The sequence below is a fragment of the Danio rerio genome, chromosome 15 (assembly GCF_052040795.2).
Source record: "Danio rerio strain M-AB ecotype USA chromosome 15, GRCz13ab, whole genome shotgun sequence".
NCBI classification, from domain to species: Eukaryota; Metazoa; Chordata; class Actinopteri; order Cypriniformes; family Danionidae; genus Danio; species Danio rerio.
The window spans coordinates 48,325,407-48,345,451 of record NC_141035.1 but is presented as its reverse complement, the minus strand read 5'-3'; the positions used below and the strand labels follow the sequence as shown (position 1 = coordinate 48,345,451).

Genomic DNA, 20,045 nt, shown 5'->3' with positions numbered 1-20,045 from the left:
CATTATATTGTGCTTCTCGTTTTGTTTTACCATTTCTGTGTCGTTTGACTACGTTTTCTTGTAACTCGGTTCATACTGGTTGACTGAGCTCCTCTCAGATGAGAAATGTTGCAGCAGAGTGTCTGTAATTCAAATTTCTGAGATCTTTTTATAGTCGGTGACCTTTTTAATACTAAATATTGCTGTGAAAGTCTTGAAAGGATGCTGGGAGTGAGACGGTGTCACAGATGTCAGAGCGGAAGGGGAGCGGGTTTACTAACATAATTATCAAGGTACTGAAACAATTAACACGTTTTAATTGGCTAGCAGCACTTGGCGTTTTGGTAGCGCGACAGGTCCTTTTTTAATTCATTTATTTTGAATGCAGATGTTTATGATGGACTGTCTATATTCCACTTAAAGCTTCTGCTTGTTTGTGAGTGGTTTAAAGGTTAGTTTTTGTTACGTGATGTGAAAAAATTCTCATTTTATGTTTCCATTTTTACAATAGCAACACTTTATCTTGCTATTCACAGTGTATGTACCACAATTCCCAGTTCATATCTTACAGTTCTTATTTTTTATTTTACTATTCCCACCTTGTTTAAATGATGCAATTTTACTTTATAGCACACAATATCCCATTTAAATATCACAATTCTTTATTTATATAACACATTTCCCAGTTTATATCCTGCAATTCTTAGTTTACATCCCTCTATTGCAATTTTATCTCGAACAAGTCATGGTTACATCCCACAATTATAACTTATTATCCCTCAATTTCCAGTTTAAGCCCCACAATTCCCAATTTAAATCCCGCAGTTCCCAGTTTATATTCCACAATTTTAATTTATATCACACATATATATCTCAAAATTCTGACTTTATATCCCTCAATTCCAGTTTAAATCCCAAAATTCCAAGTTTATTTTCCACAATTCCAGTTTATGTACCACAATTCACAGGTTGTATCTCACAATTCCAAATGTATATTCCACAATTCCCAGTTTAGTCTATATCTGTTTATATCCTGCAATTCCTAATTCATATCTTGTCCCAATTCCCAACCTCACTTTTCCCAGTTTAAATCTGGCAATTCTTAGTTTTAATCTCACAATTCTCCGTTTATATTACGCAATTCCCAGTTTAAATCTTGCAATTGTTAGTTTACATCCCAGAATTCCAAGTTTATATCCAACAATTCCCTGCTTATATCCCACAATTCTAAATGTATATCCCTCAATTCCCAGTTAAAAATCTTGCAATTTTTTGTTTATATCTTGCAATTCCCAGGTTATATCCCACAATTCCAACTTTATATACCGCAATTCCAGTTTAAATCCCACAATTCAAAGTTTATTTTCCACAATTCTAGTTTATATCCAACAATTGCCAGTTTACATCTAGCAATTCCCGCTTTATATTTCATATTCATATTTTGCAGTTCTTACCCACGTTTACCAATCTATATCCCACAATTCTTGCTTAATATCCCACAATTCTAAGTTTATATCCAACAATTCCCTGCTTATATCCCATAATTCTAAACTTATATCCCTCAATTCCCAGTTTAAATCTTGCTATTCCCAGTTTATATCCCACAATTCTCAGTCTATATTCTACAAGTCCCAGATTTTATTCCACAATTCCCAGTTTATATTTTAGGCAATTCGTAGACTATATCCTGCAATTTATACAATGTTTGTATCTTGCAATTCATAGATGATATTTCACAACTTCCATTTTAAATCTTGCAATATCCAGTTTAAATCCCACACTTCTCAGTTTATGTCCCACAATTCCCTGTTTATATCCCACAATTCCCAGTTCATATCCCACAATTTCCAGTTTGTATCCCACAATTCTCAGTTTATGTCCCACAATTGTAAGTGTAAGTCTTATTTAATACGATGTTTGTGTGTGTTTCAGAGCCTCAACTGAAGGGGATCGTGACCAGGCTCTTCAGTGAGCAGGGATTTTACTTGACGATGCAGCCGGACGGAACCATCAGCGGGACCAAAGATGAAAACAGCGACTACAGTGAGTCTTTCTCCCTCTGTTCCCACTGTCCTCTGTGTCAGAAACTGATAGACTCTCATATCCGAAAGGAAAACTAAGGACGGTTAGGAGGAGGGTGTTGCAGAAATAGCAGAAAGTGAAATATGCTACTCTTATTAACCGAGGACATTCTAAAGAGATCAAAAGCTTCAGTAAACATTCTATTTACATTCTAAAAATTCCTGTTCTGTTTTTAGAATGTTTATTCCAACACTGTTCTATTTTTAAAATAACATTGAAAAAGTCCATTCATAAGCCCCTTTCACACATACAGACTTTTTTGCGGCAATTTTCTGAAAAGGGATCATGTGTAAACAGGCCCTTTTTTAAAATACTGGTAAATTTGCTCTGGCAATTTACTGCAAAGAGAAGTTGTAACATTACCGGTAATTAGCCAGAATGCTGCTCTGTGTGAACGCAGAAATTGCCAGATAAAGAGAGTGCTCACATTTAGAATACGCTGATGTGGGATGTCTACTCCGACCAATCAGACGCATTCACAATTATGCTGTCTATGAATACTTTTCCAGACACATTTAGCTGCTTGTTGTTAGTCAGATAATGTTTCTATGTTCCTTCTTACGCCAACTGTGGAACAAAATGATTGAGAAATTCTTATAATAAGCCGCTGTGAGTTTACCTGAAAGCTATAGGGGAATTACCAACCTACAGTACATCACACATGGTGTCACTGGGGATCAACAGCGCATACCGGTTGCAAAAAAAGACCAGTTGCAATAGGTAAGTTCACGCTATGCTGAATCATATTACTGGTTTTTGATTGCAGCAATGATTTCAGCAAAAACAGTTAAATATGGGTAAGTAAACTGCAGACACTGAATGCTTAGAGTGAAATGTAAAGATGTGCGTTCACATACCCTGCTGTACAGGTGCAGTTCGCTGTCAGAATGCAGTAGTTTTGCTTGTTGATGATTAGCCAGGCCTTGTAAAGGTTCGTCTTCTTTCCTTGTCTTTGCCTAGGCAGAGCCTCGGTTTTTAGCACTACATAGTTTTGAATCTGGTCATCATGAGACATAATTTCTTTCACATGACCACACAGAACAACATTGTAGGCATCCAAAGACTTGAAGGCCTTTAACTTCTTTCTTGTAAAAACACTTGGAGTTTCAATGAGACTCCTAAAGTAGATTTCAGTCATTTATAAGAAACTTTCTTCTGAAATTCGACCTGTAAGTGAGTGAGTGAGTGTATATCTTGTATTTCTGACATTGTACAAACCAAAATGTCCCCACAAGTATAGCATTACCAGTACATTTTTCCTTTGTGGCAACATTTTTTTTGGTCTCCATGAGAAAAAGACTCATAAATCACACAGTATGAAGTATTTGGAAAATGTAAACATGCAGATAGTTTCCTGTGAGAGTTGGGTTTAGAGCTAGAATATAGAATATACAGCTTGCAAATACCGTATAAAAATCATTCAGTCCCCGTAAAGATAGTTATACAAGTTTTATGTGTGTGTTTGAGATTTTGCCTGATCTCGCAGTTATGTGTATTTCCTCAGATCTACATTTGCATTACTCACTCACTCACACACATACACACACAGATTTGAGAGCTCATCTCCCCAGGGAGTTGGAGAAGGATGTTTTACTTATAAAGCAGAGGATTTCGAAGCGTTCATCTCTCTTCCAGCTCCTGTATTCTCTCTGTGGTGAAGGTGCCCACTCATGTTTGAATCTCCTCTGAAATGCCTTTGAATTGCACTGTCTTCCTTCTTATCTGCGCAACTCACATTAGCGAGTCCAACAGGCTTAAATGCAGTCATTGTCCGAAACACGTGAAACACGCTCGAGTCTTACAAGAGATTCAGTGTTAAAGTCAACATGGGATGCACTCTTAATCACATTTAACTACTAGAATGTTAGCTGAAAAGCATTGCATTAAAAGTTCTAAGCTCAAACTGTTTTTGCGTTGGATTTAAAAAGTAAGGAGTAATGTACATGTAGTCGGTTGTTATGATAGAATAAAGCCTGATTTTTTTTAATGCAGCCTCAAACCAAGCGGAGCACTGTTGTATAAGACTGAACGCTTTTATTCTGCAAAAACAACTGTCCTATATGTACTTTACCCCCTTTTTTACATTGCTACTTGCCATAAACATTAGACACAAAAATATTGTTTTGAGCTATAATAGTTTAATAATTATTTAATTAAACACAAAGCTGACAGAAACGAAAACAGCTGATGGAATATACACTAACCTGCTCATTATTCAGACACAAGAGGGCGCCAGACAGTCAAAACAAAGCTGACAGAAACGAAAACAGCTGATGGAGTATACACTAACTTGCGCATTATTTAGACACAAGATGACGCAAAACAGTCACAACACAAAGCTGACAGAAACGAAACCAGCTGATGGAGTATACACTAACCTGCGCATAATTTAGACACAAGAGGGCGCCAAACAGTCAAAAACGCAAAGCTGACAGAAACGAAAACAGCTGATGGAGTATACACTAACCCGCGCATTATTCAGACACAAGATGGCGCCAAACAGTCAAACACACAAAGCTGACAGAAACAAAAACTGCTGACGGAGTATACACTAACCCGTGCATTATTCAGACACAAGATGGCGTCAGACAAAACACAAAGCTGACAGAAGTGAAAACAGCTGATGGAGTATACACTAACCTGCGCATTATTTAGACACAAGATGGCGCCAAACAGTCAAACACACAAAGCTGACAGAAACAAAAACAGCTGATGGAGTATACACTAACCCGCGCATTATTCAGACACAAGATGGCGCCAGACAAAAACACAAAGCTGACAGAAGTGAAAACAGCTGATGGAGTATACACTAACCTACGCATTATTTAGACACAAGATGGCGCCAAACAGTCAAACACACAAAGCTGACTAAAACAAAAACTGCTGATGGAGTATACACTAATCCGCGCATTATTCCATCACAAGATGGCGCCAGAAAAAAACCCAAAGCTGACAGAAATGAAAACAGCTGATGGAGTATACACTAACCAGGAAATATATGGAAACATATGGAAAACTGTATTTAAAGTAAATTACTGTAACTGCACGGAGCAATTTTACAAAAAAAAAAGTTTATGGCGATTAACCTGAAAGTTGGACATTTAAGTCTATAGTTTCACAGTTTATCAATTTTCCACAGTTTAAATGCAATTTATGAACAGTAATAAACTGTTTAATTAATTTTTACTGTAAAGTCTGTTATGTATGTATGCACTTATGTATCTCTGGAGGCCATGCAGCTATTCTGTTGAATGCTTTTACAGATTTTTTTTAACAGTGCATAAATGTGGACATATTCACGAAAGGTCAGGGTGATTTGTAGAACCCAGATGAGCTTGTTTTATTAATTTAATTGGTTGTAATCTGGGAATAACATACCTTGGAATGTCAGTAACCAATCAGAATCCAGTGTAAGTGTAATACAAGTGAATGCATGGCATTGTTTATGAAGACAGTTTCAGTGAACAGCATATTGTGTGGTTTTCACACCATAGGGAATTCTCCTATAACCCGATCAGACAACTGTGGGCAAACATGTTTTCATCTAAAGTGAGAATATTGATCAGCCAGACAACTGAAACCCAGGACAGGCAGAATCTGCTTGACTTCCTGCAAAACTGATGAATAAGCAGTAGAGAGAAAAAAATGCAAATCCACTTATTTTTTTAGTTTTTCGTTTCGACGGTAATTCCATAGATTGTTTCATAAAGATTACTTCTTAAGAGCCCCATGATTTCGGTTCTACTTGTTACATTTTCCTTTATACATACAGTACATAGCAGATCTAAACGCATTAAAAACTCAAGACGTAAAACATCGGGACTGTTCAAAATTGAATAGCCAGCATATTGGTTTATACCTGTTTTTATGGTCATAAACAATACAGTGTTATTATTGCTTTCATTATTGCATTTTTTATTGATTCTTGATGCTTCTCATTAGTCTTTGAACTGAGTGAATATTGCCATTCTTTACCTAAATTCTGCATTTCCTTGCTTTTCTGTGTTTTATGTATTATTTTTTGTTAGGTATTTGTTAGTCATTAAATTATTACTGTTAATTATTATTTTATACCACCAAAATAATATTTTCATACATGCACCAAATTTAAAGGGCCACAAACCCCCTGTTTCAGCACGATGTTTTCACACCTCTAGTTTGGATAAAGTCAGAAAAGTGGGTGTGTCCAGCTCTGTTTAAATGGGAGTGTCGGGGAAGGGAAACAGGGAAGATTTTGCATAAAAATGGGAGTTTCCGTTTGGACATGCGCTGATTTTCACAGTGGCAAAACAAACACACAGACGCAGGGGAGACAGACAGTGACTGTGTTTACATGGACATCAGTAATCCAATTATTTGCCAAATTAATAATATGTCGACTTTAACTGCAGTTCGGCACTTTCACTTTCATTTAGGAGCATTTCCTGCATGCCCTCTCGATAAACGAGATATTGGATGTGAGGAACTGGTGGAAAAGTTTAGTTTTATTGGAGTGTTTGATCCGGCACGGCATATGAAAAAAAAAACCTCTGCATTTCTCTGTAACTTAGATGCACTCAGTAGGTAGCTTCAGAAAGCCGTTTGTATATAGACTAGTGTGTATTGACGATCCTGTCACAAAATGCGGCAAAAATTCTACACAACGGTAATAGTTTGATTGCGGTGTGTACATGTTTATACTCGGAGAGCAGCATTGACAGTGGATCTTTCAGTCCATAATATTGTAGTGATATTAACGTACTGTAAACTTAGTAACTAAATCATTTTGACTAAGGTCTGTCTTTAAACACTGAAAGAGTACTGCTGACCATACAAACTAACTTTGCCTCTGAATAAACTAACAAAGAGCACTGATCGCTAGGCCTACCGGAATCTGCGCACGCAGAATTCCGCAGATTTTCCGCAGATTCCTGCAGATTTTTAGCCCATCATTAATTCAGTTTATTTACTTGAGTAAATGTGTGAATCTGAATTTTTTCAGTTTTTATTCAGTAATTTATTACTTTTTATTTAATATATTAAGGTCTAAGTTATGATACTCCGCTGGATACTCCCAAAATAATTCCGCAGAAATCCGCAGATTTTTACCAAAATTCTCAGCAGAAATAGCAAAAAACGTCCTCAGATTCTGTCTGGCCCTGCTGATCGCTCACTTACCAAATCTGTAGAGACAGGACAATCAACACCAACTAGAGCTGCGTCTTTTTTACAAGTAGACGAGCGGCAAATCCAGATTTCACCATTTCCAGATGAGAAAAGTCCTTATAAACATGTTTCTGTCGCATGCACTGTAGTCCACACACCAGTCCAGCTGCTCTCTCATATTGGGGAAATGAAAACAAAACCTTCATTGCAGCACATTAATAAGCGCAACACTGACGACCCGTGTCGTCAATTCTTGTTATTCCACCTGTTTTTGGCAACACAACGTAGTGTCTCTCTGCCGTCTGAACACTGTAACAGGTAAAAACAGTCTTCGAAGCTATCATGCATATTAACGAAGGTTCACCTCATACGCAATAGTGTTAATGAATTAATGCTGCACACTTAGAGACGTCACAATTTACTCACCGGTACAGACATCCAGTCTTATTTAACAGAAGACCACAATGGAAATAAGCCCAGGGCTTTATTGTGTTTTTATCCTCGACAGATTTTTTTAACAAAGTGTATGGAATACTTTTTGTACAGTTTGTCTAAAATATGTCAAATAAAATTCAATTCAATTCAATTCCACGCTGAAATACACGCAAGTATCTAATCGATGTGATGCAGCTTCAAAAATTAGTTTTAAACCTATAGAATGAATTTGCTTGAAATAACACAAAAACAACCAATAATAATAATCTACATTTTTTAAATAAAATATGAAAATAATAGTTAATGAATAAATAAAATAAATAAATAAAAGGACTGCCATCATGAATTATTTTCGCTGCTGCCAGAATTTTCAGTTATCACACAATTGTACAGTTATCTTTATGGGGACATCCCACAAGATTAGTCATTTTTATATTGTACAGCCTGTATTTTCTATACTCTACCCCTAAATCCAACCCTTACAGGAAACAATCTGCATTTTTACATTTTCAAAATGCTTAATTCTGTCTGATTTGTGAGCCTTTTTTCTCATGGGCACCAAAATATCCCCATGAGGTCAAATGTTACTGTTATTGCTATTCTTGTGAAGATATTTGGTCTCCACAGCGTTAGGAATACAAGGTACTGTATACACACTCTTTCTCTCTCTTGCTCATTAGATGAATAGAATTATAAACATGAATTCTCTCTCATGTTGAGCTCTCAATCCCACACACACACACACACACACACACACACAGTTCTGATCTGATCCTCCTCCGCTGCCTGTGGATTTTTACGCACTGGTTCTGAATCTGCAGCAGTGACACGAGAGCTGAAAACCTTCCTCTGAAACTCACAACCTTTATTTCTCTCTTATTCTATCCCTCAATCCTCCTTTGAATAATGCTGTGCTGTGTGTGTGAAACACCTGTTCTTTGAGACGCAGAAAATCTGCTTGGAATCATAAAAAGGACCATAATATGTTTGCAGACGCTTGGAAAACATGCTAAGCGAATGTACTTGTTTGTCTGAGGAACAATGCTGAAGTCAGTTATTCTGCATTTGGGAATGTGCGTACCATTGTTGAATGTCTGCCTTTGTTTTGATCAGAAACTCCGCCCACTCACAGTTTAGCCAGTTATATTTCAGCACCATGGGTTGCCTTGACAGAAAACTGTATATTTTATCTAAGTCAGGTGTGTCCGAACTCAGACCTGGAGGGCCGGTGTCCTGCATAGTTTAGCTCAGACTTCATTTAACACACCAGCCTGGAAGTTTTTGTATACCTAATAAGCTTTATTAGCTGGTTCAGATGTGTTTGATTGGGGTTGGAACTAAAATATGCAGGACACTGGCCCTTCTGGACTGAGTTTGGACACCCCTGATTTTAGTCATGAAAGCTGCCTAAATATATGCGGGGATAGGAGAAAAGGTGTCCCTTTTGAAGACAGTAGCAGCCTCTAAAATAAGACGCAGTTTCAGAGTCATAAAAAACACATAAGCTAGTTTTTAAATAGCAAATAATACAAATATTTCAAACATAAGCATTAGCCGAGCAGCTGACAGTGTAACGCTTGATAGTCAAACACATTCACTCCTGTTTGTGTTATCAATCTGGCAACCTGCCTGGGCTTTGGAGGAGGTGCTGGGTGAAAAAACCCGCTCCGATATTTGGAATCCAATAACTAATTCAACCACTAGGATTGCATGTCAATCCTACATTCTGCAGCTTTAAGTCTTTATAGGACACTCTTTAAAAATACTAATTGGATAAACCTTGTTGTGTGAACTTTTCTGACAGATTTTTTTTTTTCAAATACAGTTAAAGTCAAAATTATATTATATATATATATATAAAAAAAAATATATATATATATAGTTGAAGTCAGAATTATTAGCCCCCCTTTGATTTTTATTTATTTATTTTTTTTTAATATATTTTCTAAATGATGTTTAACAGAGCAAGGAATTTTTCTCAGTATGTCTGATAATATTTTGTCTTCTGGAGAAAGTCTTATTTGTTTTATTTTGGCTAGAATAAAATCATGCAGTTCTTAACTTTTTTAAACCATTTGAAGGCTGATATTATTAGCCTCTTTATACAATATTTGTTTTAGATTGTCTACACTACAGAACAAACTATTATGTTTAAAAACATGTTGTAAAATACTTCTTTCCATTTAACAGAAACTGGGGGGAAATATACAGGAGGCTTATAATTCAGAAGGGCTCATAATTCTGACAACTGTATATATATATATATATATATATATATATATATATATATATATATATATATATATATATATATATATATATATTTTACTCAATGTCAATCAAGTTACAAAATATTGGTGTATCTTCACCTGTAACAAAAGCACTTGAGACAGCGCTGGCATTAAATGGATCTCAGCAGATGTTCTGCTGTTGTGTTGTTGTGTTTCAGCGCTGTTTAATCTGATCCCGGTGGGTTTGCGGGTCGTGGCGATTCAGGGTGTGAAAGCTGGACTCTACGTGGCCATGAACGGAGAGGGTTTTCTGTTCTCTTCGGTAAGACATCACTGCTTATCTGTTTGTATAATTGCGCCTGTGTATGTGTGTGTGTGTGTGTCATGCTTGTTTGTTTTACAATTCACCGCTTTTTCTGTAATCACACATTCTGTTTTGTTTCTTTTCTCTGTAGCGTTTTTCAGGGTATGTACTATTATGCAATTTTGATGTGCTGTGTGTGTGTGTGTTCAGTGGTGTGTTTGTGTGTGTGTGAGTGTGTGTTTTGGAAATCAGTGTTATGGTTGTAATGTTTTGTTGTTTGTGCAGGTTCATGTGGTTGATGTTTTGTTGGATTTATCGCAGGTCAGAGCTACAGTATGCAGTATGGTCATATAAATGTTATTTGTGGCAGCAGCTGTTTATTTTAGAATAACTGAGATATTTATTTATAAGGAGAGTACTGTTTTCATGTTAATTGTAAAGAATTAGTAATTGTGTTGTGGTTATGCTTTATACTTATACAGTATATATATATATATATATATATATATATATATATATATATATATATATATATATATATATATATATATATATAAATATAAATATATATATATATACTCACCGGCCACTCACACCTCACTAGTACTGGGTTGAACCCCTTTTGCCTTTAGAACTGCCTTAATCCTTCATAGCATACTGTACATTCAATAGTTTCCGGTACTAGAAATATTCCTTAGAGATTTTGGTCCATATTGACATGATAGCATCACTCAGTTGCTGCAGATTCGTCGGTTGCACATCCATGATGTGAATCTCCCGTTCCACCACAACAATACTCAGGTAGACTGTGGCGTTAACACGATGCTCCATTGGTACTAATGCCAAGAAAATGCCAGGAAAATCCCCCCCACACCATTACTACACCACCACCAGCCTGAACTGATAATACAAGGCAGGATGGATCCATGCTTTCATGCTGTTGACGCCAAATTCTGACCCGACCATCTGAATGTGTCAGCAGAAATGGAGACTCATCAGAGCAGGCAACGTTTCTCCAATCTTCTATTGTCCAGTTTTGGTGAGTCTGTGTGAATTGTAGCCTCAGTTTCCTGTTCTTAGCTGACAGGAGCGGCACCCGGTGTGGTCTTCTGCTGCTGTAGCCCATCCGCCTCAAGGTTGGACGTGTTGTGTGTTCAGAGATGCTCTTCTGCAGACCTCGATTGTAACGAGTGGTTATTTGAGTTACTGTTGCCTTTCTGTCAGTTAGAACCAGTCTGGCCATTCTCCTCTGACCTCTGACATCAACAAGGCATTTGCGCCCACAGAACTTCCGCTCACTGGATATTTTCTCTTTTTCATTCTCTGTAAACCCTAGAGATGGTTGTGCTTGAAAATCCCAGTAGATCAGCAGTTTCTGAAATACTCAGACCAGCCCGTCTGATACCTGCAACCATGCCACATTCAAAATCACTTAAATCCTTTCTTCCCCATTCTGATGCTCAGTTTTTACTGCAGCTGATAGTCTTGACCATGTCTACATGCCCAAATGCATTGAGTTGCTGCCATGTGATTGGCTGATTAGAAATTTGCATTGCAGAGCAGGTGGACAGGTGTACCTAATAAAGTGGCTGATGAGTTTATATATATATATATATATATATATATATATATATATATATATATATATATATATATATATATATATATATATATACATACATATTTGTTTGTTTGTTATTATTTTGACATATGTTTATTTTAGTATGTAAGATGTTTATTACGTTAAAGTAGATTAGAAAATGTTTCTTAGTAATTAATTAAGTACTATTCTTTTAATACGTCATTAATTAAATAAATAACTACTTTGCTTTTGATTTATATATTTTTTCAAATGCTGTTATAAGTTTGTGGTACAGTACATAAATATGCTGAATGATGCTGGAACATTAATTCAGCCAGATTTAGACTTTTTGTTTTTATATAAATATTAAAACGTATTAAAGTACACAATTTACTTATAAAATCCCTTTTAGAAAACTTATGCAGACACTAAAATAGGACATCTCATGACTCCTTCACAGACCGCACAATCCCAAACTGCATTAGCTTCTAAATATATATTTAAGTTTAAAGTAAACATCAATTCATATCTTATTTATTTGAATTGTATTAATATATTTCTTTTGATAAGTTGTTTATTAGCATAAATGCAAGATTTACATTATGCAATTAACATTACATTAGCTTACTACTAACCTGTGAAAAGGCTGTAATCAAGATCTAAAATGGAATATCTAAAATGGAATATAAGAGAAATTATAAGCATAATTTATTCTGTACAGGAAAAATATTGACAATAAATAGATTTAAAATAAAAAACAGGACTTAGAAAGTGGGTTTTTATAGTGGTACTCTTGAGGTTTCTTGCGGTGTTGAGCTTTTATGTTTTTAGATGTGCTCAGTGCTGAAAATACAAGGCAAAGAAAGGTTTTACCGTCAGCTTTTTCTGCTGTAGTTTAAAATACAACAGCGAGAATGTTCTGGAGCGTCATGTGATGGAGAGAGCGAGCCTCTGCTGCTGTCCACATTCATAATTCACACACTTGTTCTATTAAAGTTGCAAGTGCAGCCCCTGAACGACACTGATTCACAACCAAAGAGAACAGTGGAACGCTGTTTTTCAAACACACACACACACACACACACACACACACACACACACACACACACACACACACACACACACACACACATCCACGTAGACAGACAAACACATTGACACATACAGAAAAAAAGATTCGGACATGCTGTAAGGGTGTACTCACACTATGTACAGTTGCCTTGAACCAGGCCAAAGCACGCTTGTCCCCCCTCCTGTCTCCCCCGACGGCCCGCACTCACATTACATTTGGGCCTGGGCACGCTTACGCCATTGATGATGGGCTGTTCAGTAAGCGCTGTCGCTTAGCACAGTGGAGATTTCTCTAGTTTTATCGTTTTAATCGTTTGATAAGCAGTGACATGCAGTCAAACATTTCGCCGAACAGATCAGCTGCTTTTGCCGCTCATAAACAATCATAAAGTCCTCGTGCTGCAGGAATTAGGAGGTTTGCTGAAGGTGCAGCTGTGGTGCAGTGAGGGGTTTGCGTCTTTAATAAACTATGACAGTTTTTGTTCATTGAACAGTAAGAATGATTAATTAATCTATATGAAACAGCCCCTTAAAAGTCACGTCTCGCTTTCAGTTTCGGGCTCTGGCGCGTTTTGCACTCATACACAAGCGTACCGTGCCAAATCCCAAGTAAACCGCGCTCAGCGCATTGAGCGCACTTAAACTTCTCACAATCAGGGAAACAGGCCTGGGCACGGTTTGGATAGCATAGTGTGGGTACGGCCAGGGCCGGAGCAAGCTGAATTGCCGCTCTAGGCAGAGGACGATCACACCGCCCTCAACCCCAATGTGAAAACTAAAGTGACCGGTTATGAAAATGAAGTGAGGTGTCGCGGACTTCTTTTCTGCCGTCCTATGCGCGGATTTAACTGAGGACGCGTGGGTGCTGAGGGTGGGAGGGAGGAGGGTGTCGCAGACACCACGCTCTCTATTCTGCCGCCCTATGCGCGGATATAACTGAGGACCTGGGGGTGCTGAGGGAGGGAGGGAGGAAGGTGTCGCGGACACCACGCTCTCTATTCTGCCGCCCTATGCGCGGATATAACTGAGGACCTGGGGGTGCTGAGGGAGGGAGGGAGGAAGGTGTCGCGGACACCACGCTCTCTATTCTGCCGCCCTATGCGCGGATATAACTGAGGACGCGCGGTTGCTGAGGGAGGGAGGAGGGTGTCGTGGACACCACGCTCTCTATTCTGCCGCTCTATGCGCAGATATAACTGAGGATGCGCGGTTGCTGAGGGAGGGAGGGGGTGTCGCGGACACTGTGCTTTCTATTCTGCCGTCCTATGCGCGGATACAACTGAGGACGCGCGGTTGCTGAGGGGGGGAGGGGGTGTCGCGGACACCATGCTTTCTATTCTGCCGCCCTATGCGCGGATATAACTGAGGACCTGGGGGTGCTAAGGGAGGGAGGGAGGTGGGTGTTGCGGACACCACGCTCTCTATTCTGTCGCCCTATGCGCGGATATAACTGAGGACGCGCGGTTGCTGAGGGAGGGAGGGGGTGTCGTGGACACTGTGCTTTCTATTCTGCCGTCCTATGCGCGGATATAACTGAGGACGTGGGGGTGTTGCGGACCTCTATTCTGCCGCCCTTTGCGCGGATATAACTGAGGACACGCGGGTGCTGATGGAGGTGTCGCTGACGCCGCCCTCTCTATTCTGTCGTCTATGCACGAATATATCTGAGGACGCGGGTGGTGAGGGAGGTGTCACGGACATAACTGAGGATGTGGGTGGTAAGGGAGGTATCGAGGATGCCGCCCTCTCTATACCGCTGCCCTAGGCGGCCGCCTAGGTCGCCTCAATGGACGTGCCGGCCCTGGGTACGCCCTTAAAGGGCCACGAAACCTCCCTGTTTCAGCAGGATTTTTTCACACCTCTAGTTTGAGAAGAGTCAGGAAAGTGGGTGTGTCCAGCTCAGTTTAGGTGGGAGTGTCAGGGGAGGGAAAGAGGGAAGGTTTTGCATAAAAATGGGAGTTTCCGTTTGGACACGCGCTGATTTTCGCAGAGGCAAAACAAACACACAGACGCAGGTGAGAAAGACAGTGACTGTTTACATGGACATCAGTAATCCAATTATTTGCCAAATTAAGCATTTGTCGACTTTAACTGCAGTTTGGCACTTTCACTTTCATTCAGGAGCATTTCATCCACGCCCCCAACCGACGATTCCTAAGCCACTATAAACACCATGAGTTCCATATGACAGCCATCTTTGTTTTGAAGAATCCCCCCTTCCACCCCTACTCCTCCTTCTTTCCTAGATGGGTAGCATGGTGGCTCAGTGGTTAGCACTGTTGCTTTACTGCAAGAACGTCTTTGGTTCTGGTCATTACCAAGCCACATTCTCCCCGTGCTTGCGTGGGTTTCCCCGGTTTCCTCCCACTGTCCAAAAACATACAACTTAAGCTAATTGACTATTCCAAATCGGCACCATAGACATGCTCGTAATTAGTTATCTCCTAAGAGCAATCACTGCCTGTTCATTAGCTACTAAAGCAGGGGAGTTCTTGAGATCAACCTGAGCTCAAACTCCCCTCGACTTGCAAACAGGAGGGAGCCCCGGGCTCGAGGATCTTATGAGCTCAGGGCTCTCTCCCGGGAAGCTTTATAATCAGTCATCAGCTAAGTGTGAACTCTTAAAAATGCTTTTGCGCCATGAGTTAGACTGTGCCTAGATCATTAAAATAGAGCCCTTTTTTTTTTCTGACTCGCACAGACTCAACTTACAGAAACACATATTCATATTTGCCGTTATGTAACATTATACATATGAGAGAGAGAGAGTGTGTGTGTGTGTGTGAGGGTGTGTCAGGATCAGCTCTTCTGGATGTTGCTCTATCTTTGGGGTGAGAAAGTGTTAATTATCTCAGTTTTACTGTGATAACTTCTGTCAAAGTGTCAGTGTGTGTGTGTGTGTGTGTGTGTGAGAGAGAGAGTGTTTGTGAGTTGTCTATGAGTGAGAGAGTGTGTGTGTTTGAGTATGCGTGTTTTTGTGTGTGTTTATGAGTATGTTCTCCTGTTGAGTATGTATGTGTGTGTGTGTTTGTGAGCATGTCAGTGTTTGTGTGCTTGTGTGTATGCTTGTGACTGAGTGTGAGTGTGTGTTTGCGTGCATGCACTTGTGAGTGTTTTTGTGTGTGTGTGTGTGTGTGATTGTGAGTGTGTTTGCGAGTATGTTTGTGAGTGTGTGGGATTATTAGTGTGTCTGTAAATGCATGTCTGTGTGTCAAGTTTTGTTTTAAGACAAGTTTTTAATTCAGTTAATCGATTATTAAGTGTTCGGGAATTTGCCACCAACTCCTGGCAGGGGTGCCGCTGACCACCACGGGCCCTCTGTCAAGCGATTTGTCACGGATGAAAATGGAGATGGTGTGGGCTGTGTGTGTATGTGGTGGCAGGGGGTGGGGGTGATCACGGATGAAAGTGAGGGGTGGGGGGATATCGTGGATGAAATTGAAGATCTGGGGGGGTTGCGGGGCTTAATCATGAAGGTGAAGTAGAGGTAGGGTTGGGTGCCAAAACTCGGGAACTGGTATGCACCAGATCAAATCAGCATATGAATTTCGGTGCCTAATTTCAGTGCTGCAACAAGAACGTAAAGCAGGTCATGCATCAAAAGCGCCGCTCGGCTATGCGCAGCGCCATGCATTTAGAATTCGCAAGTAGGGGTGTCACGATTTCGATTTTTAATTGAAATCGATCGGAATTTATGCTTAATTTCGATTATCGAATGCAAAAATAGAATCGTCGATGCTGCCACGCCCCCATGTTACGTCTGCTTGGCTTGCCAAGCGGGAAAAAAAGTGCTTGTTAAACTGCAGAAGCAGGAGACCCGTCGACAGAACTTAAACCCTCTCCTCTTTCAATGAAGTCGCCGGTGTGTAAGCATTTTGGATTTCCAGTGAGTTATGTTGACAACGTTCGTGTTGTCGACAAAAAAAACACAGTTTTGCTAGCTCTGCTATGTACGTATTACGTACGGTTCGTCCGATAGACAACACCGGCATCGCAATCCTCCGCCCGCCCCCGTTGCAAATCCGCTCGCGAAAAGTTCACACTCAGGCCCTGTTTACACTGTCTTTGTTTTTAAATGGCATTTTAGAACGACAACGATTTGACATCCACAGTGGCGTGTAGCATTTCTGAGCAGCCCTCCTTCCTCTCTACCTCTGAAAATGCACATCACGTGACCACACAGACACAGACGCACTCACAGCCATGCGCTCGAGACAGCAGGTCCAGGCAGTCAGAGGACTGCTTCAATCTTTCACTCACTTGTACTTAGTCATTTTAGCGAACACCTCAGATACTGTTGGCTGGTTCCTGTTGGTTGTGCGTCTTTTTTACCGACGCCATTATAACGACACAGATCACTGCCTATTCACGAGTCCCGCAGAATAAAGTGATTGACAGGTGGTAATTATGTGTGTATCTTGCCTTTATTCATTTACTGTATGATTTGTTTATGAGTAAAACAAAGACCATGCAGGTCAGGTAGTTTAAACGGTAGGCTACAAATAATTAATTGGTCATTAATTAATTAATTATTCATAATCGAAAATCGAATCGAATTGTGACTTTAGAATCGAAAATGTAATCGAATCGAGGATTTGGAGGATCGTGACACCTTAATTCGCAAGTCAGCGGCAGTCCGCGGCGTCCAGCCACAACTCATGACTGTTCATATCTCTGCCATGCCACAGAGCGCCATCTGAATAGTTTCATTTTAAATAAAATGCGAATATACACGTCTGGCGTGTGATACTGTCAACTGTCATGTGTGCTCCGTGCCGCGGCTCTCAGCGGCGCATCCACTGTGTGACGTTCTTAAGAAGCATAAAGGGGTGCATTAAAGACACACGTGAGTAAGCGTTGTGTCACACTATCTCTAAATCTTTAATTCCAAACAGCTTTGAGGGATACGGATGTCAGCGATGTCAGGCGTTTGTTATTGTAGCTTATAGAAGACAAAGCTCGCAGTACGGTGCATGTGGTGAGCGACTCACTTCATCAACACGCATAATCGCTTTCATCTAATATAAATTATATATATATATATATATATATATATATATATATATATATATATATATATATATATATATATTGTCATGTTTTAGCGTGATCAAAACAAGAAACAAAAAGGTGCGGATCCAAGTGCAGATATTTATTTAAAGTGCAACAAACAAGGTGATCAGAATACAAAGTAACAAATAAACGACAAAACCAAAAACTAAATCAGAGACGAGGCTCAGGAATAACAAACTCAAACAACTAAACTTAACTAGAAAACAGACGAGACAAATAGCACACGAACTAGACTAAGGCAAAATACAAGAACAAGATCAGAATAACAACTCGGAATACTAGACTTACTGGATACTCGACAAACGACGCGATAACAAACAACGTTGGAATGATGGAATATAGTCCAGATAATCAACGGTAACACAGAACAGATGAGATGACAGGTCAGTGTATGTGTTCCGGTGTATGCGCGTGGTATGTATGGAATTGTAGTCTTTCTGGGACGTTGTAGTGCTTTCTGAGTCCTGATGCACTACAGCGCCCTCAGGTGGTCACTGACGGATGTGACATATATATATATATTAGGGATGTAACGGTATCAGAATTTCACGGTACGGTAATACCTCGGTATGAATGTCACGGTACGGTATTTATTGAATCATTTACAGGAAAAAACAAAACTTATGAAAATACTCCAAAAAAGTGCCAAAAGTGTCAATGACATACAAATTAGCCATCTATCTGTAAGCTTTGAAACAGGAACAGGATACAGGATAACAAAAAAAATATTAAACCATGTAAAAAATAAAGTTTCAATTTAGTATTGTTGAAAACTCATCACATTCAACATTTAATCACACTCAGCCCATCTACCCAGATGAGAGCTCTGCTAGTCGGACTTCTCATCAAGCATCTCCCGCTGGATCTAATCTCACTATATTTATTAAACGGGATATTTCATTTATCTTGTTGTCTTTATCTAACGACATATTCCCTGACTTTGGTCATTGGAATCTATTACTTGTTCTCAGGTAACGTGTTTTGGCTGAGCGCAAAGATAAGTTAATGATTAATGTCGCCACGTACATTCTGTATATTGACTGATCGCTTGCCTTTATTTCCTATAATGTATAAACTTATTGTATGTTATACTTTTAAAATGGCCATTATCGATTATTAAAACTGATACTCAGCAAAAGAGAGGCTGTGTTTCGTATTTTCACTGAAATTGAAAGGAGGCAGTTGTTATCGGCTCCGTTTTGTTATAAATATCCACACAGTGAAGATGACGCTCATCTTATGCAGCACGACGCCTCAACATGTCTGCTGTCTAAGTTGCTAATATTAAAATGAAAATAGGCAGTTCCTTAAATCATGTTTACATTTTATTGTTGATAAAGTGAAACAACGAAGCCAGGGTGATGTGAATGAAGTTATAAAGTACACTGTTCCCTTTGAAGATTTACCCGTGTCCTCGGTATAGTCTGCTTTTCCATATCAAACTGAGAAGAAGAGACTGCAGCCTTGATCAAACTTGCGAAGTCTGAACTTACAAGGAAATAATGCAGGACTGAACTGTGTGTGTTAGGCTACTTAATATTCAGGAAAAGCCCCAATCAGAGAGGCGAACGTCTGCAGCCCCGCCTCCGTTTTCAGATGTCTCCGTTTTCCATCATCCACACTGAGACATTATCCACACATTTCGAAACGCTCCGTTTTCGGCGCTCGAGAACTCCGGCGTAGTGCGGACGGTTGGCGTAACCGTAGCAAAACTTATGCGTAGAGTTTTCCAGCTCTTTTCATCCCCGCTTCTAGCAGCACACTCCATTTCCGCATTACTGGTTCTGTAGCGACAACAGACCGCAAGGGATGATGGTCAAGCATGGGCTGATGGGTATTGTAGTTTTCGCTACCTCCCGTTCGCTTCATTCGCCTAAGCAAATTTTCTCAGAAGACCTATAGTTTTACCGAGTCATGCGACTTCGGTAATATCGAAAAAAATTAATATTGCGGTATGACGGTATTTACAATACAGTTACATCCCTAATATATATATATATATATATATATATATATATATATATATATATATAGTCAATAAATTTTGTGGCTTAAATGTAAAAGTATCGATTTAGCACCGGTATCGAAAAAACCCAAACGATACCCAACCCTAAATAGGGGTGTGGGGGTTTGGGGGGTATCG

At 39.4% G+C, this 20,045-nt stretch overlaps 1 protein-coding gene across 4 annotated transcripts in view; it reads left to right on the top strand.

Moving 5' to 3' along the window:
* The window catches only part of fgf12b (fibroblast growth factor 12b), a 107,215-nt gene that overhangs the window by 76,004 nt on the left and 11,166 nt on the right, over positions 1-20,045 (top strand). For all 4 annotated transcript variants that reach the window (XM_087283307.1, XM_087283308.1, XM_087283306.1 and 1 more), the window contains 2 exons: positions 1,912-2,022; positions 10,091-10,194. In XM_087283307.1, the coding sequence (XP_087139433.1) occupies positions 1,912-2,022; positions 10,091-10,194 (215 nt within the window). The remainder of the gene's footprint in view (positions 1-1,911; positions 2,023-10,090; positions 10,195-20,045) is intronic.